This window comes from Lepidothrix coronata, unplaced genomic scaffold, assembly GCF_001604755.1.
Source record: "Lepidothrix coronata isolate B3197 unplaced genomic scaffold, Lepidothrix_coronata-1.0 Scaffold87, whole genome shotgun sequence".
NCBI classification, from domain to species: Eukaryota; Metazoa; Chordata; class Aves; order Passeriformes; family Pipridae; genus Lepidothrix; species Lepidothrix coronata.
The window spans coordinates 1175430-1201521 of record NW_016690267.1 but is presented as its reverse complement, the minus strand read 5'-3'; the positions used below and the strand labels follow the sequence as shown (position 1 = coordinate 1201521).

Here is a 26092-nt window from a genome sequence, read left to right as displayed (position 1 = left end):
GGTGCTGGAAGCCTAATTTAATAAGAAGAAATGAGTACAGAAGTCTTTTTACTGTTCATAATGAGCATGTGAAAGAGGATGGTTCGTCCTCCATTCTTCCCAAAAACTGTTCTGGCTCCCAGCAGTGCTGTGGCTTAAATCTGTGTAGCAGCTGGATTCTCTAGAATGGTTGACTTGTCCCCTTTGGAAATTTGGTGACTCTTGCCAGAATCCAACATTTCTGATGTTCTCAAACATAAATCAAACCAGAAAGTATAATAGTTCAAATTAAATTCTTTTTTTTTCATATTTGTTCCTAATTACATTTTGTTAGTAAAGGCGTTTACATGAATATTCCTTTGCTTTGATGCCTGTGATGGAAACCTTTAGATCTGTAAATAGATGAGGTTTTCTGTGTTTAACTTTCAATACTGTCAGGTGAACTTCCTAAATAGAAGTGAAAACACACAGGCTCAGTGCCTCCCAGCTTTAACACTTTTTGACTTGTGTGCCTGACATTTTTCTTGGTAGGTGATTATCAGTGCTTTGTTCCTTAGCTGTGCCACTAAATAATTTATGTTATTTACATGTAAACTGACTTTCATCTGATTCATTTAAAGTCCATTTTCACACAGCATGTGGAAATGTACTTTTTTTGTGGTTGATAATCCTTATTGTCCCTTGGGCAAGTTGTTCCATTTTAGATCAAGTCAAGTTTGGTAGCAAAAGTTGAAAAAAAAAAATCAAACTAGAAAGGAAAATGCTTCTTGAGGATTTCCTGTTGTTTTCCACAAATTAAATGAAATTTTGTTTACTGGGATGAATGTTCTTATCATACCCAATTTGTTTAGTTTATAATATCCATTAAATATTAAAAGGAAAATATTTTAAAGACCCAATTTTAAAAGAAAAAAATATGAAAAACCACACCTGGTTAATTCCAAAGAGGGCTTATAATTTAAGACTTTACAGTAATAATTCAAATAGGATTCTGCAGAGCTTTTCATTAAAATTCAACCATGAAGAAGTATGCAAAGTATCTGATTCTATAATATTTCTTTTGAAAGTATTTTTTTTTCACTAAATGTAGCTACAAGTGACCTTCAGTGAGGCTGAAATGCAAGTGAGATCTTCCAAGTTAGGGTTCCCAGCCTTGCCTTAGATTATTAAAAACAGGATTCAATGCCAGGCTTTCACTTTGTTTCAGGATGAAATTATTCATCCTTCAGCCTCTGTTTCAGCAGCTTTTACACACATCAGTAATGCTGTTCCATTCCTCTGTTTGCCATAGTATATTCCCAGATATGCCACTTGTGGGAGCATTAGCAGGAGTTTGGGATCCTCTCTGTCCCAAATGGCTCTAAAGACACCTAAAGGTTTAAAGTGTTCGGCCTCAGGAGGGAAGGACAATTCTGTTCAGTGACAGAAGTGGGAGCAGAGCTCTTTGGAAAAGCTGCTCCCAAGGGTTGTTGGACAGAGCCCTTTATGTCTGGGTTTACACACTAATTCTGCTTTCAGCTGCAAGGTTTTAAAATACAAATTAAAAGAAGTTTTACTTTGGAATTAAAATATGCTGTGGATATCTTTCATTTCAAAACCAAAGCTGTCTGGAGATCATGGGATTTTTGAATTATTTCTACAGCATAATACTGTCAAATTTGTGAACGTCCTACATTCCCAATGGATAGGGTGTGACCATTTTTCCTTGATTCACTTTTTGTTATATTTTTGTGACATGTGCGATAACAAGCTTCAGTTTATGACCTTGACTTTTGCTTATTTTCCTTTTGGAGGTCTTCATAAATCACCGAAAGATTTTGTTCAAATCATCATGAATAAACCAACCAAAGAATAAGTCATTCAAATGAACAAAAGCAATTTCCTTTCTCTCTGTTTGCGTGCAACACTTGCCTTTGGCCCTTACAAAGAGTGAGACATTTCCATGGCAGGGAAAACGCGGCCGTATCTGCGTGTGACAAAATAACAGGACATCCACAATGCTGTTGGCTTCTTAATTTCAAAAGGCAGATTTTAATATTACTGACTTCAGAGAAAGATAAGAAGGGCAGTGCATAAGACATTATCAGTCCAGTGTGGAAATAATGCATTCAAAATTAAAGACAGCAGTTTAATTAAGTGCATGAAAGGCTGGCTTTTATGATCATATTTCAAATACTCGACTGTCTTTTCATCCATTCTGCCGTGTGACTTTACTTAATAATATATCAAGAACAAAAAATGCGTTGGAGTCTTTCTGCAAATTCAATTAGTCCAATAAAAAGTGAAAAATAGTTTCTTTTTCATTAAAAAGAGCTCAACCCTAACCCTTCTGATGACAAAGTGCAGATGAGAAGGGAGGGCAAAGCTGGAGAACTATGAACATTCAGCCTTTGTGATGCATTTATGTGAGAATGAAACAGATGAAGTGTCACCATTAGTAACATTTGTTATTGAAAGGACTAATTGCATTCTGCTCAGTTAGCAGTTTATCAGATCCAGACCACAGGGTATTTACTTCTCCCTTAGGATGCACTCCCAGCACAGCAATAACTCTGCAGTTTATTGGGCTGCTGTGGGCAGAGTAATTATGCTAAAGTGAAACCTCTTCCAGGGCTCAACTAGAAACTGTGACACATCACTCTGGTGCTTTACAGGTTAAGTGCAACCTCTTGAATCCATTCTACCTGTGAAGAGTTTGTAACCAAGGGAAGTGCAGAGATCACAGTTCCTGGGTACCAAACCGGAAAAACGAGGATAACAAACGGTCCACGAGTGCAGCGTTTCAAATGAGACATTGTGAAGTGCAGTGAAGGATGTAATGTGAATTTAGAAAACTTTGAGGTGATTAAAATGGGGTGGCAAAGGGATCTGAAAGTAGCTGTTGAGCTTTAGGCTGAAAGCAGTGGGTAACTGGCCCAGCCACAGCACGTCTGTAGTGACTGAAAGTTGTTAGCTCCTGTCGGCTCCTCTGTGACCCTGGGAAATGAGGGGCTGCTCTCAGCCCGGCTCCCAAGGGCACACTCTGCCTCCCAAACACTCCTGGTGCCACGGCTGGTTTGTCAGTCACAGCCTTGGCACTGAGCCTTGTAGTGGTACCACGGTGAGCAAACAGCACCCTCACCCCTGGAGCTGGCAGATAATTGGAGAAAGCTGGAAATTCTGCTGCTGACACAGGATGGCTCTGGGTAAATAAACCATCCCTGGGTTGCTTGTTGACAGGTTTCACTTCTGCTGACATAACTAAATGTGGCCCTAAGGGCTGTTGGGGAATGATCTGCTCCTGTTCTGGGCACCCACCAACAACCTGATTCCTCTCTGCTGTCATTTTTCCTCTTACTTGTCTTATTCTTGGTTCCTCTAATACTGTGCTGTCTAGGGGATGTTTCCCTCTATGTTTCTCTCAGTATGTGCTGATGAACAGATTCTGTTCCAGATATCTATTCATGTCCTATTCTCATTTTAACTTCAAAATATTCCTCTCCCAGAGGTTTCCATAGAATAATTTTCCATAATGTAGAGAATCAGACAGGCTGCATTCTGAAAATACAGCAGTGAATTTACAAGAGTGACTCATCAGGTTTTTTTAAACAATCATTTTCATATAAAAGAGGTAAGAACTATAAAAATTATTTCCCTTTGCAAGCACACAGGTGCAAATAAGAGCAAGAGCTTATGAAAGAAGTATGATTTAATAAATAAATGTTTGATTTTTTAAATAGGTAACCCTCCTGCCACGGGGACAGGAACTTTACACATCACCTTGGAGGATGTCAATGACAACGTCCCGTCCCTTTATCCAACACTGGCAAAAGTTTGTGATGATGCAAAAGATCTCAGGGTAGTGGTACTTGGAGCATCAGACAAAGACCTTCATCCCAACACAGACCCTTTTAAATTTGAACTGAGCAAGCAGTCTGGCCCAGAAAAATTGTGGAGAATCAACAAGCTTAACAGTAAGTCTGTTACTTTTATTATTGTGCATTTAGTCCTCCCACCTCTACATCCCAGTGTACTCCTCTTGAGGCACTTTGTGAATTCTGGAGCAGTTTTGTAGGAAAGTCTTGCAGGATGGACCCATTGCTGCTGCTTTACACTGTGCTGGGTTTGCTGGGCCCAGCTGCCTGTGGACCATAATAATTCTGAGAACTGAAAGTTTTTCCTCTTCTTGATATGTCGACTGAAGTTGCCTCTTTTAGCTTTGCAGTAAAGAGAGGCTACTAATGACTTACAGTTTTGTAAAGATGTTTCAGGGCATGGAATTTGCTTGCATGAGGTGCACAAGGCTGTGCTATAGGACAGCATGGAAGTTTTGCATGGGCTTTAACAATATAACTGAAAAACTTCCTAATTTTAAGTATGGGACCTTGCATGATTCACGAGAGGATCACAGCACACACTGTGCAGTTGCAGAAGGTTTGTATGGCAAGTTGTGGGCTCAAAGTACAACATTTCTTTTTAATGTAGATAATTCCTATTTTTTTTCTAGAATGTGTTTTTTATCTCTGCTATTCTCCAATGTTTTAGTTCATTTCATGCCTTACAAAAAGCTGGATGTGATGTCTGTCCCCGCCTGCAGGACAAAGTGAAGGAACCCTTTTATTTATTTTTTTTTTTTTTTTTTGCAGTTCTCCAAATATCAAACCACCACTCTGTTCCACCCCTAAAAGAGTTAGCACACTCCACCTGGGTGAGTTTGCACCCTCACCTGGGTACCAGGAGCTGTTATAACCCTCTGTTGCTCAGGTGGATCAGATCTGTGGATTTGAAGGGGTTTTACTTCCCTTCACTGACTGTTCAGGAAAATCAAGGGAGTGTTTCAGCAGCTTTGCCTGTATTTCCTTACAAGAAGGGTTTTTTTTTACCTTAGGCAAGTAAATATATTCTTCCCTCTTCATGCTTTGAGGGTGACATGCCTCAGCATTTTATTAGTATATTGACTTTCACAGACAACTTCTGCCAATAATTTGCAGACCAAATAATGTATTTAAACAAAAGGGGCTCTTAGAAGTCTTTTCTTTTGGTGGGGTTTGGATTAAAATTGCAATCAGCTATACTGCCTCTTCTTACCTCCAATTCAATTCTTTTACCTTTTTTTTTAAAGTGTTATCATTTTCTGCTTAATTTCCATGACTGACTTTGGCATGTCTGATATTGTTTGCAGATTCCTCTTCCCTTCCAAGCAACCAGCATTTGGTTAATTCTCACCTCATCCTTTGCAGATACTCACGCCCAGGTCATCCTGCTTCAAAACCTGAAGAAGGCCAATTACAACATCCCAATCTCAGTGACAGATTCTGGAAAACCCCCTCTGACTAACAACACAGAACTGAAATTACAAGTGTGTACCTGCAAGAAATCCAAAATGGACTGCAGTGCCACCGACGCCCTTCACATCAGCCTGACCCTCATCCTCCTGTCACTCCTCAGTTTACTTTGTAAGTCTTTTGCTGAACTGTAAGTAATGAAGTGTTGTTAACCTGCTCATTTGTACTGTCCATAAGAAAACCTACCAAGGGAGAAGTTAAATTCCTCCACTGATGTCACAGTGCAGTAAGTTTGGGTTCTTTTTCCCTGAAGGAATAGCTGTGAGAAAGGTGGGGGGAGGATTTCTTCCACAGTCAAAAAAATAGCAACGAGTGCCTGATTGTCAAATTAAGAAATAGAAGCAATAATTTTAAGAAGAATCAAAGAGAATTAGAGCCAGCATATGATAAACTGAGAAGTACCAGCTGTAGTAGCAGATTTGTGAGACGCTTGCTTTCATCTCTCCCCACTTGAATTCAATTCAAACCCAGAAACAGGAGATTAAAGGTGTTCATGTAACAAAAGCCGTTCTGGGTCACCAGGAAAATGAGGACTGTCTGCTCCAATTTATTCCTCTGCATAAAGTGTGCAAGTGACTGGAACATGAGGAACTTATTGGTGATTCTGGGCTTCGAACCACCCAGAACTGAAAATCAAATTGCCAATCTGGGTTGGAGGGCAGAGAGAACTGACAGGCAAAAGAAGCTTCTGCTGCTTCTAAGAAAGAGTCACAAAGGAGATTTACAAACTTCCTAGTTTGAATTGGAAGAAGGAAAAAAATAATCCCAGAATGACTCAAGAGTAGGAATTCAAAGCCGTGGAATCCCACCATCTAACCTGGGGGTGTCCCTGGCTTGTCCTGTGACAGCTGCCAGCAAATTTTTGATGCAGGATTCCTTTTTATTGCCTTACCTATTAAAAAAGTATAGCTGTTTCCTATAACTGTAATAACAAATCTGTTATTCAAGGACTATTATCCTCGTCTCATGTGACTAAAATACATTGTGTGATGACTTAATACCTGAGCCATGGGGAAAGGCCTTGCATTCTCCATGAGACAGAATCTACCACAAGGCAGAGAAGATTTACACATCTGAGCTTGGTGTATTCTTGATTACACATCTGGTCCATTTTTTTCTTATTGTGTACTGCTTTTATCCCAAAAGGCTGGCATGAAGGTCGCTGTGAGAGAGCTGGTACTGTCTAATGTTTGTGCTGCTCTTGAAGATGAAAAGGACTGTATAAATGCTAAGTGCAAATTCATGTTCTTACTTTCAATCAGTGACATCTAAAGTATCTGCACTGCCTTTGGTTCAGCTGCTCTGGGTTTAGTCTGCTGGAACCAAAGGCAAACTTCAGCTGTTAGAAGTAATATGTTAAAAATGTTTGACAGGACGTGACACTATTGCACCAGTGAGGGAAATGTGCAGCCCATTGATTCAAATATATTCCTGTTACCACTCCATAAATGTGGCTGGTGCTACACTGGGTGTGACTTTCACCACTGGAATTATTTTCTTATCCGACGTGATTTGCACTTGAACTTTATTTACATGAATGCATCTGAATATCAGAATATAATGAAGTAGAGAAAAGCTTTTTGCTTTAGAAAGTTGCTACTTTTGTGGGGGTTTTATAGCTGATCATTTTCCTTCTATTGAATTATAAAACCGCTTCTAGGTATTGGAAAGCACTTCTTGAGTTGCTCTTTTTGACTACAGATCTTCTCTGGCTGAACTATAGGTAGGATACAGCCCCTGGCATCTGCAAGGGTATTCCATGGCTGGTATTCCATCTCTGGAACTGTTACTCATGCAAAGCCAGCAAGCATTACAACTTTCCTAACCATTTTCCTCAGGTGTAAATGACTACCTGGAATAAAAGAATGAGGCCGGGAGCCACTTAAAATAATGTGGTTCTGTGTTTGAACTTCTCTAAAATGTGCTGGTATCATTGCATTCCCAATTCATTTCCACACACTTTTTTTTTTTTTTATAACTGTGATTAGTTCCATTGCAATGTTTTTGTATAGTCCAAATATTTATCAGAGTAATCAAAGATTATGATGCCATAAAAACAAAGAGAACTTTAGTGCTTATTGAACAGATGAAACGTCCCATTTCTAGTGGCAAGTTATGGGTTTAATTTTAGCAAAAGCCCTTACGTGGCTCACTTTGCTCCCAGTGTTTATGTTTTATGAGGCTCTTGTTCCTGGGAGGTAAATCCTTCAGTCAAATGAACTTTGTTATTCATGCCAAAGTATTTCTTTTTGTATCTGACATCTGGTGTGAGGATAGATAGCCCTGTGAAAGAGCTGTTCATGGGAAAAGTGCCCTGCATGAATATCTTCCCTCTAGAAAACATCTTGGTATTATCATTTAAATGGTGCAATTATTATCTATACTTAGAATATGTGCCTCCTTCCTAAATCATGAAAGAAGTTCAGATGTGGCAGATTTCTGGAGTGTCTGAGCACAGAAGTGAAGAGCCTGATTAAAACTGTAATACATGCAAAAACCAGCAGTTCCTCCTATTCTGTGGGTACCCTGCTGTGTTCAGTATATTGAGGGATAATGGGATACAGCCTGCAGGGTTGCCCAGGAGCCCTTGGAAAGGTAGATATACTTGGAACAAGAAAAATTTAGGCATCCTTGTCAGCCAGAAATAGAAAATATAAGATGCCAAAGTATCTGGGCAGATTGCTGGTTTTCCATATCAAAACAGTAAAGTGTTTGGTGGGATTGAAAGATGGTGAATATGGATTTGATTGAAAAAAGAAGCAATTTTGTATGGTTTGTACTTAACCTAACTAACTACTACTGGGAATCAGTGGAAATATGTACAGTGGACAGGTGGAGGACTTTCCAAAGTTACAGTAATTAAGGCTAACAAATATTGGGAAGAATATTAAGTGTCAGCTGTCATTAATGCAGACACCACGTTTCAGATGAGACCTGATGTAGCAGCATCTTGTGCTCTGTCAGCTTTTCCTCACCACTTTTAGTGACAAGACAGGACCAAAATGTTCAGATGTAATTTAGAATGTATTAATTCAGATTGAAGAAAAACAACAGATAAAAAAATAGGTCTGGGTTCCTCGTCGGGAAGAAGGACTGTGGAAATGAGTTACTTTAAGATGAGAAAGAGTGGAGAAAAGAGAAAGTGTGTCATGCAGCATCTCTGGTGCTGGGTCTGAGGTTGTTCATGCTGTCCCTTAGTGCTGTATTGTCTCAGTCATCTCCTGGTTTCAACTGACACAGCTAAAATAGCTCTGATCAGAATTAATGTAAGCAAAGTGATGCACTCAGCACCACCAGAATTATGAACAGGTTCCCTCTGGAAAGCTCCTGATCATTTTTAGTAAGAGAACAACTATGACATTCCAGAAGGATGAGGGATGGAGATAAGGGGAAAATAAAACAAGCTAAATAGTAAAAGATTAAGATAAAAACAGAGTTGTATATATTGTCATAACAAAGTCAGCAACAAAAACTGCCACTGGCCTTGTGAGAGACTGAGAAAGAATCACTCTAGTTGGCAGACTAAGCTTTAGATAAATTACAAATCATTTATATTGTAATTATTTAAAAGAGTATTTGAATTCTGGACCTTTGATTTTATAATAACTATTTCACTTAATTGCATAGTCACTGAATGATAATTGCATTTCATATTTATTTCCTTTTCTATTCTGACAACATAAAAGACCAAGTTAGATTCCAATGTGTGGAATGAAGGGACTAAAAGAATGACCAAAGGCACAATAGTCATGTCAGTAACATTTTACTTAAAATTCCTAGTTAGAAAAAGGCTGGACTTCAAACACTTCATGCTGAAAAAACCCACAATTTTGTACCTTAGTTGACTGTCAACCATTGGTAAGACACTTCTTTCTGTTCACAGTGGAATACAGAGCTGTAAGTTGAACTTACTTAAGTAAAGTATTCCACTATTCTGAACAGAAATTAATGTGTGAGACCGGGGGGGGGAAAAACTTCCATGAAGAAATTAAATAAGCTGGAGGTCTCTCCATTGGAATTAATTTGTTAAACTGAGGGTGAAAGGCCTCAGGTGTGTTGAAGAACAGAGACTCACACAGATGTCAGTGCTGTGATTGCAAAGGAGCCTTAGAGATACCTTTGAATTTAATTTCCTATTAATTTCCACAAACTTTTCCTATTTAATGCCTGCTGTCCCTCACCATAATGTTTTTCTAATTTGAGGAATGCAGCTACAGGGTCAATAGAGAAAAAAAAAACACCTTTTTTCTTTCTCCTTGGAAAATTATGTATTTGTTATTAAACCATTATCAAAAAAAAAAATTTGAATTATATTAACCTGTGGTTTTGAATTTACATGAGTTTGGACAGCCAGAGTTACTGCTGCAGTGTTATCCTTCACCTGGTTCATTTTTCAAAGCAACAGCAGCATTTGTTTCTCTTGTGTCTCCCATGTTATTTGTGCAGGAACATCAAATGGCTGAGACTGAAACTCTGAATTCTTGAATGGCACCAGACTAAGACAAATCATAGCAGGTTTCAAATGGAAAACACCTTTAAGGTCATTGCTCTTTCCATTACCTGCAGATTCAGTTTTTTTAATTGGGAGTTACTTGCCTTAGTTTTAGTCAATCAGGTAGTATATTGTTTTCAGGGCTCAGCTACTGTTTAGTTTTTACAGTAGAATTTTGGCTTTTGCCAAGAAAAAGTTCATTCCTATTCCATGCAGTTCTTTCAGAGGAACCATTCCCGTAGAAGAATTTGCTAAAAACAATACTTTGTGTTTGTTTCTTTCTTTTGTTGTTTTGGTTGTAACTTTCTACAGCAATTTTCTACTTTTCAGAGCAGTGGTATTTAATTAAAAAAAAAAATCAGTTTAATTAGCAAGACTAGGGAAGCTTGCAAGATAAATTTTCCCATTTTTGAGAAGTAAAAGATGCCTGTAGTGGCTAGAATTTCAAAAACCACCAAGATGGGAAGAGTTTTTCTGTTCAAGCTGGTTTGTTGGGGTGGGGTTTATTTTGCACTACTGTAATTTGAGTGACATTCTGTGTTAGAGCAGATACCATGTAGGTATTTAAGGCAGCAGTAAATTATGCTACCCAAGTATTTGTAGGTTACCGATATTTAGTGGGTTCCAGTGATATAAATCTCATCTCCCCAAACCAATATAACAGCAGCAATATCCACTATCACTCTTAATGCTTATTATCTCTGTTACAGAGGCTTTGCTCCACATTAACATTATTATTGTTACTGCTAAATATCAGTGATATAGAGGCTTTTTCAAATGCCTGTATGAGAAAAATACCATTGTTGTTGGTCTCCTTAATGAGTTTGGTTGATTAAACTCTAGTAAGGAAAAGATGGTTTGGGGGTTAAGGGATTTCATTCGATTTGAGCCAGCCTTGATTTCAATCTCGCTTTCAACTCAGAGCTGTGTCCATTCTCCTGATTTCTCTGCAGGTTTAGTCAGTCCTGCAATGTGTTTGCACTTGGCTTTGGGAGCCCACCTCAAGTTAATGGGGCTTGAAATGGCACAGAAGGTCCATATGGATGCCCATAATTGGAGACAGGACGTTTATACACCCAGTCATACAGACATGACAAATAGAAATACCCCCCAGTTGTACACCAGCATATTTAAAATGTGCTTAATGACATTACATTTTATTGAGTCAATTAGGTGGGAAATGGCATTTTACACACATTTTAAACCATCCAAACACGTTCCAGAAGTACAGACATGAAAAAAAAATACAACAGTTTAGAAGATGTGTGTTTGGAGTGCAAAAGAGAACAATGTTTCCAGCAAATACAGCTCCTTCCTAAGAGCTGCAATATTGTTCCTGATGGTCATTCTGTAGGCATGAAATGGACATTTAAAGAGATTGGTTTGATAGACCATTTAGTGTTGTGAATTCAAATGAACACTTTTGTGCTTTCATTTTCTCAACAGTACTCCGCAGTTACTGATGAGATATAATATTTTGTATTTCTTTGCTGAACAACCTCTTAAAGGCACATAAATATTGAATTGTTCTGGAGTGGCCTATGACTTAAAAACTAGAACTGAATAAATAAGTATTTTTTCTGTCATCAGTGGTCCCTGTACACCATGGGGTGTTTGTTTCTTTGCACTGTCCCTCTCCTTGGATATTTCCCCACTCTGTAACATCCAAACAACTCAATTGCTTGCTGTTAGTTTTAGATGTGATACTAAAGATAAATGGAGGAGATTTTTTTTTTTGTGCCTAAAGGTTTGGTGATGTTGGGTTTGCTACTTCTTTACTTACAAAGTCCTTTAAAGGGCAATTCATTTTTGGAGCATTACAGACTGCATCTTAAAGCCTTGCTTCATCCATATGTTTAATTTGGATATGTCATTAGTGAGTGCCATGCTTATGAATAGCTCTTCACAAACTTTGAAGCAGGCAGGTTTTGAGGCAGGTTTGAGGCAAACTTTGAGGCAGGTTTTCTCATTTGATTTTCCCTTTTCTCTGGCTTATGAGCATTATTCTTTCCTCACATTTTTTTTTCTATTTTATTCTTACTTAAAATGAATTTCTTCAGATGATTATTTTAGCATTTCAAGCTGGGATTAGCCTATACCTACAGAACTGAATGTGTCTGGACTACTTATTTTCATGTTCTACTTATTTAAAACTGATGGTGAACTAAGCTGTGCTGCTGTGGAAGATGAGCTCTGCCTGCCTGAGCAGTTACCCACTCCTTTAAAAGGTTGGCTCACGGGTACATTTTGATGCATTTCATTTTTCAGCATAAATATGAAAAATCAGGAGACTTGTTCAATGCTGCTACTTCAAACCTGTACTTATTCATTTCATTTGCTGAATATTTTCAAGCATTCAGATAAATCTATCAGATTAGGGCAGAAGAAAATACAGGTCCAGGCTGCAGGCAGCCACCTCTGCAATTGTTTAGTTTTGATGGAACTGGAAAATGAAGGAAGCATTTATTGCATATTGGTTAAATGAATGTAACATTGCTTTGGCAAAGTATCCAACTAAAATTCATATCAATTTTAAAAAAATAATCATCTAGTACATCTTAGTGACTCTACCCTAGAAAATGCCCCCACCCCCAGTAAGATACTTCATACCCCGGTGAACAGGAATTTCATTAGAAGATGCTTTATTTGATAAATGTAGCAGTGCACTGGGCTGGGTGGAACATGCTTCTGAATTTCTAAGCAGAGTTAGAATTTTACTTCATCTGAACAGCTTTTCTCTTGGATGGTGCTTCTTTTCTGCATTCCTTAGGACCAGCTCGTTCCATGGTGAGTGGATGTGGGTACACAACAAGGAAGAGGGGAAGCAGAAACCAGGAGCAGCAGTGAGCAGGGCCCTTGCCAGGAGCCAGAAGAGCACTTTGTGTTACATCAGCCCTGCTTCAGATCTGCCACTACAGTCTTATAATAAATTAGTTAGGAGTGGGAGAGCCACTCTTGGAAATACCATCTGCTGGTGTCAAAGAGGTACCCGGTGAAAATGGCTTCAGCCTGAGCAACTTATTCCCCTGTGCAGGCTGATTAGTTTGGGTTGGCATGTGTTCTCCACCGTCTTGCCAATTCTGGCCACTTGCACAGCACGTGCCAGCATTTTAGTTCTTGGAGTTAAATATTGACATTGATATACGAGAGCCCACTGGAGCTGTGAGTGCAGTCATGAGACACTCATTTCACACACAGCACTAATGCAGACAGTGTTTTTCCTGTCATTAAGAACTTTGAAATCATTTCTCACATAAATGGAAAACAAATTGTATATTATGTCATTAGCTGCAAATTTTCGGGATAAACTCATTTACTGCTGTAAATGAGCTCCTTATAAAAGTTTAAAAGTTCCTTATAAACTTTTCCCCAGGGTGTCGCTGCCCGGTGAGATCACCAGTTTCTCCAGCCACAATCATCATACCTACTGCTCTGGCTGACAACTAACCCCAAAGTTCTCAATTGCAGGAATGAGGACACAGGGTATCCACCTGGGAATAGTTGTTTCAGTCTTTCAAATTCAATGAGATTTGGGGTGAAATATAATTTAAAGGCATATGGTGCAAACACTGTGAAACTTCTGGTGTTGAAAACTACAGGTGACTAATCAACCAGTGATGCACATGAAAATCATTTATATTTCTCTAAGTTCTGCATGAAGGCTAAACTAATAACTGTGTATCTAATTAATGACCTTTTATAGCTGGTAAATCCAGGAAAGAAGTACCTGGGTGTTGATTAGCTGCCTAATCAGAAACACAGTTCTGATCTCTTCTCTCATTTTTGCATTTACCTCTTCAGCGTTACTGGGGTTTCGATGAAGTCCATGATGTAATGCAGGCTTCTAATTATGCAAAATTAATATAATATTTCTGATGAAAGGGTAATTGAAAGAAATGGAGCATGCATGAGCTGAACTCCAAACTCCAGTTGCATTAACTCTCATATTTTAATGGGAATTAAAGGATGAATGCATCGTGGATAAAGCTCATTCCTGTACAGAGGGTCAGCATGAAACTTAAATGCCTTTAATTTTTATGAGGTTTTAACTGCAGTGTAGAAGCACAGTCTGTGTAATGGGGGGTGAGTTTGGTCTCAGGAGAAACACATCTTTCAGCGGCTTTTAATTACTCAATTTAGACCTGTTTCTTTAAAATAAGCAGGGAATTGAATCACTAATATAGAAATATGTTCAGAGAAAGCTAAGGCTGCAGCAGGGAGGCTTGGAGTCCCTGAGACATTCCAAAGCATTTTCTGAGATCAGGAGTAGCTTGTTGGCTGATGGGAAGGGTTCTGCTGGAATATGAGCTCTTGGCAACCTGAACCACAGTGAATGAGGTTACAGGCTACCAGTTGCATTTTTCCTGGGATGGGGCGTTGTGAAATCTTGTCTTAAAGTGCTCTGTGTGGTTTTTTCCTCCATTTTCTTCTCTCATGGGGATCAACCTAAGGAGTAAACCTTGAGTTAGCCCACTGTGAAACAGGCAGGTAGCTGTAGTCCTTAAAAAAATCAGTATTATAAACACTTGGCTTGCACCTTTTCCAAACCAATGACAATTCAGGTCTGTCCTGTGCAGTTTGTGACCAACATCAACAACTCTTTTGACTTTCCAAGCACAGTCAACATCAACAGACTTCAGTGGAAATAAAAACAGGGGTTTATTCCATTTAAGTTTCTAAATTACGAGTCTCCCTTCCCTAAACCATCTACCTAGCCCTCTATTCCTATAGCATTATTATTAATATTAATTATTAGTAGCACTATTAGTACATCAGACCCAGACAAACATGTACCACATTTGTCAGTTTTGTTGACCAGCAAAAGCAAACATCATCTTCCAATGCCAGAGCATGAGTGCCAACAGACACCAGCTGTTTGTAATGTGCTCTGCTTTCTTATCTGAGACCATTAACCAGGCCAGTAATAATTCTGACAGCAAACACAGAGCAATAACCCTGGTTTTTTCACTGTTATCTTGCTGTTTGACTGTTATCTTAAAAGGAACGTGGCTGAACGTATCTGTCAGGTGTTGAAGAGGTAGAGCAGAGAACTGTGAGATAAAATTAGTGGGGATCACATTAAAGACTTCAGTGGGAGAGATTTCTGGAGAAATAAGTCCCATGTAGATGTGCTGGTTTAGTGGTACTTGTGCATCCCCCAGACCCCTTCAGGGAAAGGTGGGGGGTGGCCAGGTGAGAGCAAAGATGCAGCCCTACCTTCATGGCTTGCAGGTCTTCAGCTTTGGGCAAAAAAATTACCTGTTGTAGACACAGAAATCACATCTGAAACAACACATGGTGTTGTAATAATTCTTGAGTGCTGAAAGCAGTTATGGAGACAGAGCTAATAAAAAGAAAATAAAATAATTACTAGGTGTAATTATCATTACTCTGCAGATCTGCCAGGCACAGGCTTACTAGGGCATTAAATTCTTAAAAGAAATTGTTCACCCTGATCAGCAAATTTTATGCTCACAGTGTTCTTTAAGTACTAATATCTTCTATGTGTTGTTGCCATCTGCAAACTTTAAATCATATGTATTATAAAATACATAAGAATAAGTTAAAAAAACTAAAAAAAAATAAAACCCCATTGAAGTAGTGGATAAACACTAGGATTCTTTAGGATAGCTGTTTAGAAACAGAGCTCAAATAAGAAGTAGATGCTAATAATTTGGCTGGGTGTGTGCTTTTCTGGAAATTTCAGTTGGTCCTTCTTTATAGGGAGAATAAAGAAAAAGAAAAGCAAACAAGAAAACTACAATTCCTACAGAGAAAATAACAGACATTGGAAATCCATCTGGGAGAAGAGAGATTTTAAATATGGACCAGAGGCTTATCAGATTTTATAACAGAGCAGTTGTGTTGGTTTCAGCAGATTCAACATTGATTTTTTCTGTACAATCTGTGGTTGTTCTTGATTTCTGCAGATTTTGTGTTAAGGGAGTTACTGGCCAGAATGTTTGGCCAATAACAATTTACATGACTATATCAGACTATTTGTAGGAAAAAAATCAGTAACTGACACTCTCTTATTAAAACCACAGAAACTAAAATTTAAACTAACTTCTCTATAGCACAGAAGCAATTTTTGATCATTTTTATGTGCAATAGAAAGAGCCAAGATAGATTTGAACTTGTGTACTCTTACTTACCAAAGCTGGTTATCTACTGAGGTTTTACAGCCCATAGTTTTGAAGGTTGAATCTGATTTTTAGAGGCAAACCCCACTCCTTCAGCAATCCACCTTTACAAAAGGGTCAATCATCATTAACGAGCAGAGACCTACTGTTCTTCCAGGCAGTGTTTGGAACAAGGTAATTCTTTTAACACAACTTCAGCCGAGGCTGGTGAAAGGGCTGAGCTGAATTCACAGCACTCTTGACCCCCTTTGCCAAGGCCAAGAGTTTTGTAGAGGTGTCAGCAAAAGCCGCTGTTAGGAGACAGCATTTTATGGAGGCTTGCAGGGAGCTCCTCCCATATCACAGGTTTCTTTGAAAATGTGTCAGTGAAAGCTGCCATCGTGGGCTATGAATGGGAGGAAAAACAGGTCATGTAGAGATAATCCAGGGACACGTGTGCAGTAGGGAAGAGGCCATGAAGGAGTCGCAGCTGCAGAGGTTTTGTCAAAGTGGCAGACGAGGAAAATGCTCTGTACAGCAAAAACTGACAGGGTATGAGCACATAGGAGCTTCAATTTGTCAAGGGCTCAGAAAAGATGCTGCAAACCTGCTCACTGAGGAGAGCCTGGGTAGGAGATTTAGCTGTTTGAATGGCTAGAGAAAGCTCTTTGGGACAGTGTGTGAAAAAGAATCCTCTAGATTGACATAAGCTAAATATACAGACCTGGAGAGGAGATTCCATGACAAAAACCTCCTCCCGTTTGCTTCTGTTTCTAGGCTTGAACAAGAGGCAGGATGATAATGTTGTCCTGAGCAATCAAAGGAAGAACTAGAAGGGAGTGCTTTAGGGGAAAAGTTTAAGAGCTGAGTTTTAGCTCTGTAGAGCTGTCAGCTAAACATGCAAAAGGTATCAGGGCTAGAGGCTGACACTTTGGACTAAATGGAAAAGCAGGAAAAGAGAGTAAGATCTCCGGACTGTCAGTACTGATGTGGTTGCTGAGGGGTTAGGAATGGTGTCACAGTGAAAGGGAAGAAGTTAAAGTGGGGGGAAAAAGGGTTTCCCCAAAAAAATGGAAGGGAGAGATGAGACAGAAGGACACGATGGAAAAACGATTAGAGAAATCATAGTAAAATGACAGGAGGAGATAATCACAGGAGCCAAGGGAACATCAGCTTTCCAGGCACTTGATTAAATGGGTGGAAGGGGGATGATAGATCAGGAAGGTGAAGTTGAGAAGCAATTTCAGTAGAAAGAAAGTCTGGCCAGGGACTGCAGAGCTTTGAGGTAAAAGGGTAAGGGATGGGGTGGTGCTTGAAGAGGCAGGTGGGGTAACAGGGAGGATCAAAAAGTGCTTATATTGTGAGAGAGAGAGAAACTGGTCTTCAACACAAAGAACTGGCACAGGAAAGAACAGATTCATAATTAAGGCTGAACTAACTAGTTTTTATACATCATTTACTCAGGAAAGGCAAGGTGTATGAGAAGGGAGTAACATTCATTATGTCTGTCAATATGATGTAAAATATACAAGCTTTTCTTCAGGTCTGCACATAAATCACCAAACACTGCCCTTTATTTACAAGCTGTTGGTGAAGCAGTCACTGGCTGCTTGAATTTTTGTGATACTTATAAATTTTGTGCTGACAGATTCCTCTGGTGAAGTTTCTATGGATTGTACAGAAATTCAGTGCCTCAGCTGCTGTTCATTTATCATCTACAAGTGCCTGTCCTTACCAGGAAGACCTCCAGGGATCTCCTAAGGATTCAGAGTAGCTTTGCCAATCCAATAGTTCTTTTGAGCCAGGTTTAAACAAATGCCCTTTAATGACACTAAGCTCCGTTGAGATCTGGAAATGCTATTTTTCAGGTGGTCTGTGAGATCAGAGTCCCAAATTCTTGCTTTGCACCAACCCAGGAGATCAGGTTGTTTATGAAAATTTAGTCCTAGCTGGAATCCCTAATCCAAATATATCCACACTTTGGCAGTCATGGCCATAAATCTCCTATATGTAAGTCAGGATCCTGATTCTGTGGCCAGACGTTTTCTTTAAGCAGCAGGCTAAAAACCTACATACCAAGCAATTCCAGATTTCAGCTAGTTTGGAAATCTCAGTGAAACTTCTCGCTTCAGTGAGCCCCATCCATCAGTCCCTCCACAGATTTCTTACACTTGCATAATTTGCTTTACTTAACCTTTGTTTTCCAAAGCTGACGTGGTGCTGCAGGGAAAGGCCAGGCAGGTGAGGGCCATCCAGGTGCCTGCTTTGCTGCTCAGCCCATCTGGACAAGCCCCAGCTAGAAAAATTCAATATTGAGGTCAAATCAAATGATAACAAGAAAGAAACAGATAAAGTAAAACAATCAATAATTATATTAAACTCGATTTGTCCCAAAGGACAAACAGATAATTAAAACTTATTGAAGTGCACAAGCAGCACCCAACACTGACCATTACCTTCCTATTTGTGCTGCATGTGTCTGTGCTTGTGACAAAACTATTGATATTGAATCTTTTAAGTGTACAAATGCAAGAGATATTAGAAAAACATTTCCTGGATGAGCCTGGATGTGTCTTTCCCCTGGTTTTATAGGCTGAGTGTGACACCACATGGTGTGGGACAGGTGGGGTTGGCTGTCCTGGCTGTGTCCCCTCCCAAGTCCTTGTGTCCCCCAGGCTGCTCCCTGGTGGAACAGGAAACACCTTGATATTGTGTAAGCACTGCCCAGCAATAAATAAAATACTGCTGTGTTATCAACACTGTTTTGGTCACAAATCCCAAACACAGCTGCTGTGAAGAAAATTAACTCCATCCCAGCCAAAACCACTGCAACCAGTAAGACACTGCAGAGTCAGAAGTTTTGTTTTGTTTGAGAAACAATCCAGTTTAATTATGTGTTTTGCCAACACTGTTCTTACTATTCTTATGTAGTTTTACTGCAAAGCTGAATATTTGTAATTTACTGGTGTCTAAGCAAAATTGCAGGAAAATGATACATTAGCTACAGCTAATGTTACTTTTACTCCTCAACTCTCTTTCCTGAATTTCTTTACTGCGTTGGTATCGTCAGAGTGCCCATCTAAAATAAGTAAGAGAATTCAAGTTGTGCCACTTTCACTTCATTTAAATTAAAAAAAAAATCCACATAAGATTTATACTTCTATAGTAACATTAATATGATATACAAAGTTTCTTATTCCCTGGTTATTCATAAACTATAAGGCACTATAAATGTGTTATTTTTCAAAAGATATTGTCTGTTTGCTCCTTACTTGTCAGTGTACGTGCAAGTGAGGGAGGGACTCACTGGCATTTCCCTGTGCTCTTGCAGTGATCAAGTTGTCAAAGGGGGACAAACAGGTCCTGGCTTGGGATTTGTGCTCACACCTCCTCACTACATCTTCCAGAATTGTGCTACAATGTCTCTGAATGCCCCAGGTGACATTTGGGGTTTTCCTCTTGGAGATTTCTACCTTCACAAATAATTGCTTCTGAACCCAGATAATTTATATTTAATTACTGGCAACGTATGTGCGCTCAATCAGTGATTTAATTGGGAAAAAAAAAAAAAACAAAACAAAAAACCAAACAGTTAAAAGCTCCCGTGATTTTCACAGCAATACTCACCCCCATCTCCCGTCCTTTAGGTCTGTAAGAATTCCTGCCGTTCGAAGCTGTCCTGCCGAGTTGCCACGGCAACGAGAAGAAGGAAACCGTCAGATCTGAAGATTGCAGTTTACAGTTACTGTTCTTCACTACTCGGCCTCAGTTGCTCCAGTTTAATTTGCAACCTCACTCAATCTGTCCGACTGTACCTTGGTGTTCGAGGGCTTCTGCCCCACTTCCCTTTCTCCATGGATTCCTCTTGCCAGACACAAGGTTTACGCCAATTTTCTCTGAATGTTAAAAGACCATGACATCTAAAGCCGACCTTGGGGGAGCAGAAAACAGATTGACTCCATTTTTTTCTATCTGTTGACTTGTTGCTATTCAACTGTTCAGAAAATATTTTGTCTGTGGGTTAGTATTTGTATATGTATGAGTGTATGTATATATATATATTTATATAGAGAGTTCTACCACAGGTTTAGCTTTTATAAAATATTCATCTGGATCAAGGGAGAAAGCAGAATAATACAGCCACAGATGAATTGTACCTGTTCTACCATGGCTAAACCTACTGTATTTGCTGTTTATAGTGTGGCCAGGAGGAGAGACCTCGTTGCCATCCCAACACTGTGTTGACACGAACCAGGCAGGTCCAGGGCTCTGACGTGGCTCTTCTCGTACCTCAGGTTCAGCAAACAAGAAATGCAAGTCCCCTGGGCTTGTTCCTGATCTGAACTGCTTTCCTTCTGCCCCAAATGGAGTTTATGACCCAGGAGGAGCAGCCAGCTGGGAGGGTCACTGCCTACAGTGAGGGCGGCGCTGGGCCTGATTTTAGAGGGGCTAAAGGGGGTAAATCATTTGCTGGGGCTGCTGACAACATTTCAGCCTTTGTCAGCTCTGCACACAGGGGGAGGTGAGCACATACCTGCAGGTGAGCAGCTGATCCAAGCAGCAGAAGCTCAGTGTTTCCCAGAGCACTGGTCTCTCTCTCGGCCCCTGCGCTGCCCCGTCCCCCCCGTGAGCGCCAGGAGGTCACAGATGCCCCATTCTATAAATATCCTTACAAACACACATATATATACTTTTGAATATATATATACATACATACACATGTACACACAGTTTCCAGTTAAGAGTAACAAGAGCATTTCTTTGTGTGTGTAAACTTACCACACTCGTTTGCAGACATGGGAAAAAAAAAGGGTGTTCGTTCTATATGAATATGGATCCTTTTTTTATTCTGTGAGCATGTAAGGTCAGAAAAACCCTTCTAACTGTACGAAGATGATCATCTTGTTAATAAATTGTAAATGATCCATCAAAGCTCACACCAAATTTTTATAAAATTAACACAAAAAAGTATACTAGTGACAGACTGTGGCTTTTATTAGAGCTTGCCAGTAACTAGGGTAAGGTAAGTGTCTTAGAATATTTTAATAAACTTGCTTATTTAAAGTTTAAACAAGAAAGCTTCCTTATGCAATAGAACTTTGCAGCTGCATTCTTTAGTTAGCATTTTTACAGTACTTATGAGTCATTCTGTATGTCATCTTTACTACAGTGAGATTATGAGCATATCTTCCACACCACGTCTATGTTTCAATAGTAAAGATTTTTGGAAGCATTAAAAAGTCCAAACATACATTTGGTTTTCCATAATGCTACACTAGATATTAAATGTGTGTTGGTGGTTAAAATTTGCTGTACAATAGCTTTTCTCTGACTTCCTGTATTGTACCAAATATGAAACAGGTTTTTTCTTTTCTTTCTTTTTTTAATCAAAAGGAGTAATAACAACAGCGACAGAGGAAAAATGAGTTTGTGTTGTGAGCTTTCCTAACGTTGTAGATTTCCTGATAAGATATGAGCTGCCTTCAGACAGGAACTTATTTTTCTCTTTCAGCTTAACTCCTGCAGTTCTGACCAAGTGAAACCTCCCCCTGACCCCGTTTCTCTTGCAGGAGGCTCTCAGTGTCTCAGTTACCAAAGTGGTACTTCAGGGTGAGCGGGAGCTTCTCTTGGTCAAGGACATCAGGAGTGGGCCGTTGGCAGCTGCAGGCATTCCAGCAGGGAAGTGCCTGATCTCAAACACTAACATGGGCAAGCTTCTGGTTCTCTTTCTCTGCCCATGCCTTGTAATAACCATATGCTGCTGCTTTGTCATCAACAATCACACGTCTTTTTAAAAAAAATATATATTATTTTCAAGCAAAATTTTTCAGAAGGGAAAACAAAACTCAACCAATGTATAACACCACTGAATTTCCGACATGTATGTTGCACCCAAAGATTTTCTGCACCCTGTGCTTTGATCTACAAAACCTCTATCTTCAATAAAAGAAATTATAATATCCTCCCCCACAAATACTCTTTTTCTACTTGCTTTCTTCCTCCCTCTATCCAGCAAAACCCTGGAAAGACACCCCTTGACATTGGTGTCCTTTCTATTGAGTACCAGAGAAAGCTGCCCTTCTCTCCTTTAAACCAAGGCTCACAGAGCATTTTTTGGATCATTCCATCCAAAATGAGGAACAAAGGAAAAGCTCTTCTGCCTGGAACTCTGCTGACAATGGGAAGAACTCTTTCTACCACTCTGTGCCCAAGGATAAGAGATCTTTCTTCTTGGATAACTCTGCAACCTTTAGACGTGCAGAGAGGTGGCTGAAACTCTGAACCAAGATGCATCAAAGCCTTCAGTCCCGTTACCCCTTTATCTCTGCACCCACATTAAAGCCTCCCAGCCTTTACCATGTGTCTGGGCTTCACACAGAGCTGATCACTGGACTTACCTGAGCATGCAAAGAGAAGATGAAGCTGCCATGTTAATGTTTCTCCTCCTCTGTACCTGAGAACATGTAACACAAGTCCGTGGCACGTCCTGTAGGGTTACACAAGGAGGAATCGTGTCAGAAGCTGAGATTTCCTCCCTGAAGAAGGTTGTCATCTCTGGCTCAAAAAAAACGATGCCCGTTTCCTGAAACAAAGGAGCAACAATAATTTATTTGTTTGGGTTTTTTCTACAATATAATGAAAAAAATAGAAAATTGACAAAATTGTTTGTATTTTTTTAATAGTTAATTATATTTAACATCTATTCAGCCAAGCTTGCTGTTTTTATAACATACCACTTATTCCTGCATAGCTGTTTTAATCACTACAACATTTATTTCTGTCTGTGTTTGTAGATACACAATGCTGTCTAGAGTTGGAAAGGCAGGGAACTTGATTATCATTTTCTAACATGCACAAAATTTTTGTTTAAAAATCATTTCACTTGAAAAGACTATCTACCGTTGAAGCAAAAATTGGGAATAACCATCAGTGAGAGGAGTTTCTTGGCAAGAGAAAGGCCTCGTATTTGGTGCACTTGCTAATTGAACCCTTTGTACACCTCACGTGTGTGTTTTTACAAGATATCCGTGTGCATTTATTAACGTACATTTTGTTCAGTAACTGTAGAGCTGAAGAGTAAAACAAAGGGAAAACAAGCTGAATTTCCTGCTGGGTATCAAGGAAAATTAGGTAAGAGTGGAACACTGGCTAATGCACCCTCTGAGCCCTGTTCTCATCGTGTTTACACTGCTGTAAATCAAAGAGCAACTCCATTGCTGGAACCGAGACTCAGTTAATCATACTCAGATGAAATTTTTCATCTAAACCTCCCCACATATTGCTTTTACTGGTGGGCTCTGCGCAGTAAAGCTGCAATATTTGTCACAGGGTTGCCGAGTGCTTGCACAGTATCAGAAGTCTGTCTCTTGTGGCATACAGAGAACCCACAGCTCAGATGCCTCGTGTCCTTCACTGACCACTTCAATGTGTCTCTGAGGCACCCGGAATAATTGGGTTTAACCTTTATTTCGAGTGGCTGTGGCCAAATAATTTGTCCTGTTCCCTTGCGTAGTCACTTAAGTTCAGGATCACCGTACTACAAACCTCATCTATTAAATTATGGACTTACAATCAGTTTTTAGGGTCCTTGATTAAATGTCTTATCGCTACAAAAAGACATATATTATACTGACAACTCTTGTCTTTCCTTTTGTAAAGATCTCCTGTTTGGAATACTGAGAAAGCTGCCAATTTTCTTCTCAAATGTTACTAATGCACTCAGCCCCTCGAAACAGCAGAAATCTGTACACAAATAACTTTACAACACATTGTCTAAAGGCCAAGTTATTTTCAGAATGAATTCAATAATGTCTTATTTAATTTTAAAAAAAACCCTCTCACAATATAAATTATATTAAAGTCACATCAGCTTGAGAACACCAAGTCGAAAGCAAAACTCTGATTTTATCTTGCTTTTATTGCATCTCTAGAAATTCAGTTGTTTGAGAGACACTGTCCAATGCTAGCAAAAAGATAAATAAAATAGCAATTATTTTCTTTCAATTAACTCTGTGATCTATAATCTTTAGAATTAATATGCAAAGTACTTTAGTAATTATCATTATAACCATTCTACCTAAAGCAGATATAGCTGATTGTTTCCTGTGTAAAGTACATAACCCACTGACCACACTTCTCTTGCCTCCCCCCGGGATACACAAGCTGGTTTATGCTTGTCCACATGGAATGGATGTACTCATGCACTCTCAGTGGAAAGTTACTAGTTGCACAACTGCTATGTGTGTATATATGTAGATATATAGAGATATACACATATAAATATATATATATAATATATGCAGGTGGAGGGAGACTGATACAGCATGGAGACTTGGAATAAGCAGTTTAATTCCTTCAGTTATGGATGAAAATGTGAGTTAAGGGACAGCATGTGTTACATGTGCTGGACTAATCTGATTTAAAGGAAAGAAAAAAGGCAAAAGAACCCACAAAGTAAAACCCAGACTTATCCCAACTCTCACGTTGTATTTATGTTGCCTTTGGCTGTCCCCTCTTAACATAATTATATCATTTGAAGATATGCATAATTGTTTACTGACTCATTTTTAGTTGTCTGTTTATCAGCAGGTCACCAGTAGTGGAAAGGGAAGGGGTTAGAGGCAGAATTCTGCATTCCTGTGCTTTCAGTGGAACAACTGTTTGGGAAAGCTTCGTCCAGCCTTGAACATTACACTCCTCCTCTGCATCAGCAAATGACTGTATCTGATAATTTGGGGTTAAAATGAACGTAGCCAAAGGCCAGACTGAGTGTGTGTCCCATTCACACCCTAGCTGGGGCTGGGACTGGAGAATAAGACCCTGTCTGGTGGACTGTGATGGTGAACTCAGTACAAACAAGCTGTGTTTTTACTGCCATTTCAGACAGAACCCTCCTGTAAATCACATCTACCCCATAACAACGCTTGTCTTTTTAAGTTGCCATCAATATTTTTTCTTTTTTATTATTTTCTTTCTTTTTCTTAAAGTTCAAGCAAGGAGGAAAATATTTTGTTTGATTTTAAAGATACTTAATTCAGTTACTTTTCCAGTTAATCGTTCCTTTGGGCCCTAGTTGCTGAATTGCTTGCTGTTTCTGAGGTGTAAATAAACGTTTTGATTTATGACGTGGTTGCAAAGAAACTTGTAATTTATTTGTGAAATGCTCAAATAAAGGATGTATGGGCTTTTACCTTCTGTCTGGACGTAGACCTTGCTGATGCAGCACAGCAGGAAGGGAGGACTACTGACAAAGGTTGCTCTTAGTGAGAGAGAGAAATTGCAGCCTTCATCATCATCATCCTGACATGGGTTTGGAAGGAGAATCTGGAGATTAGAGAGGTAAATAGAATCATAGACTCATAGAATGGTTTGGGTTGGAAGGGACTTTAAAGATCACTTCTTGAATGATCTAAAGATCATTCCAATCCCCCCCTCCATGGGCAGGGACACCTTCCAGGTTGCTCAGGGCTCCCTCAACCTGGCCTTGAACACTCTCAGTGATGGTTTGACCACACAAGATTAAGGTTGGACCACACAAGAAATCAGCAGCTGAATATTCAGGTAATAACTATAATTTGCCCTCTAAAGGCCCATTTCCATTACAAAGGTTGCCTTGAGCCAAGCAGATGTTCCCAGGCTGGAATGTGGGCAGGAGCTTGAATGAATTTTTGTTGCACTTCCTTTCTGCTTCACCTGACCACCTTTCCTACCTACCACCATCTGTTGAGCTTGTAGAGAACAGCCAGACACAAAAGTGCACAAACAATGCAGAATCAGGCTGAACAAATGTCTCTTTACTAGGGAATTCTTCTTCCAGCATAAAGTTAGAGCCTGTTGGCTTTCAGAAATTCCTGTGAGTTGTTTTTTAGATCCTTTAGGAAGTTATCTAAAGTGACATAGCCACATGAAGACAGAATATCCCTGAAAATAGCCTTTTAATCCATCTGAGAATAGAGGAAGCTGGGGAGGGAGGGCAGCAGTTGAAGGAAACATTTGAGTACAAGCTGCCACTGCCTCCTCCAGCTTCTGCCTGTTGCTGATGCTTTGTTGGACTTTGAACCTAAAGGGATTTTTTCATGTGGTCCATAATAAGTAGAGGTTGAAAGAGTGTACATGAAGCATGTGGTGTAATTGAGCAAAAGGTCATTACCTGAAAGCCACAGCCAAAGTGTGTC

At 39.5% G+C, this 26092-nt stretch overlaps 1 protein-coding gene and 1 long non-coding RNA gene across 4 annotated transcripts in view; one reads left to right on the top strand and one right to left on the bottom strand.

The window, feature by feature from the left end:
* CDH13 (cadherin 13) overlaps positions 1–25107 on the top strand; it is a 449115-nt gene extending 424008 nt beyond the window's left edge. For 2 of the 3 annotated variants that reach the window (XM_017820998.1, XM_017821000.1), the window contains 3 exons: positions 3699–3932; positions 5199–5414; positions 19565–25107. In XM_017820998.1, the coding sequence (XP_017676487.1) occupies positions 3699–3932; positions 5199–5414; positions 19565–19572 (458 nt within the window). In that variant the 3' untranslated portion in view covers positions 19573–25107. Of the gene's footprint in view, positions 1–3698; positions 3933–5198; positions 5438–19564 lie in introns of those variants that run through there. The other variant, XM_017820997.1, reaches the window with a different exon arrangement.
* LOC108500267 lies at positions 11770–19634 on the bottom strand. Its single transcript, XR_001875805.1, has 3 exons — positions 19545–19634; positions 18112–18213; positions 11770–14241 (listed from the first exon to the last, which is right to left on the bottom strand). It is a non-coding gene; the product is annotated as an uncharacterized LOC108500267 (long non-coding RNA).
* Positions 25108–26092: the final 985 nt, after the last annotated feature.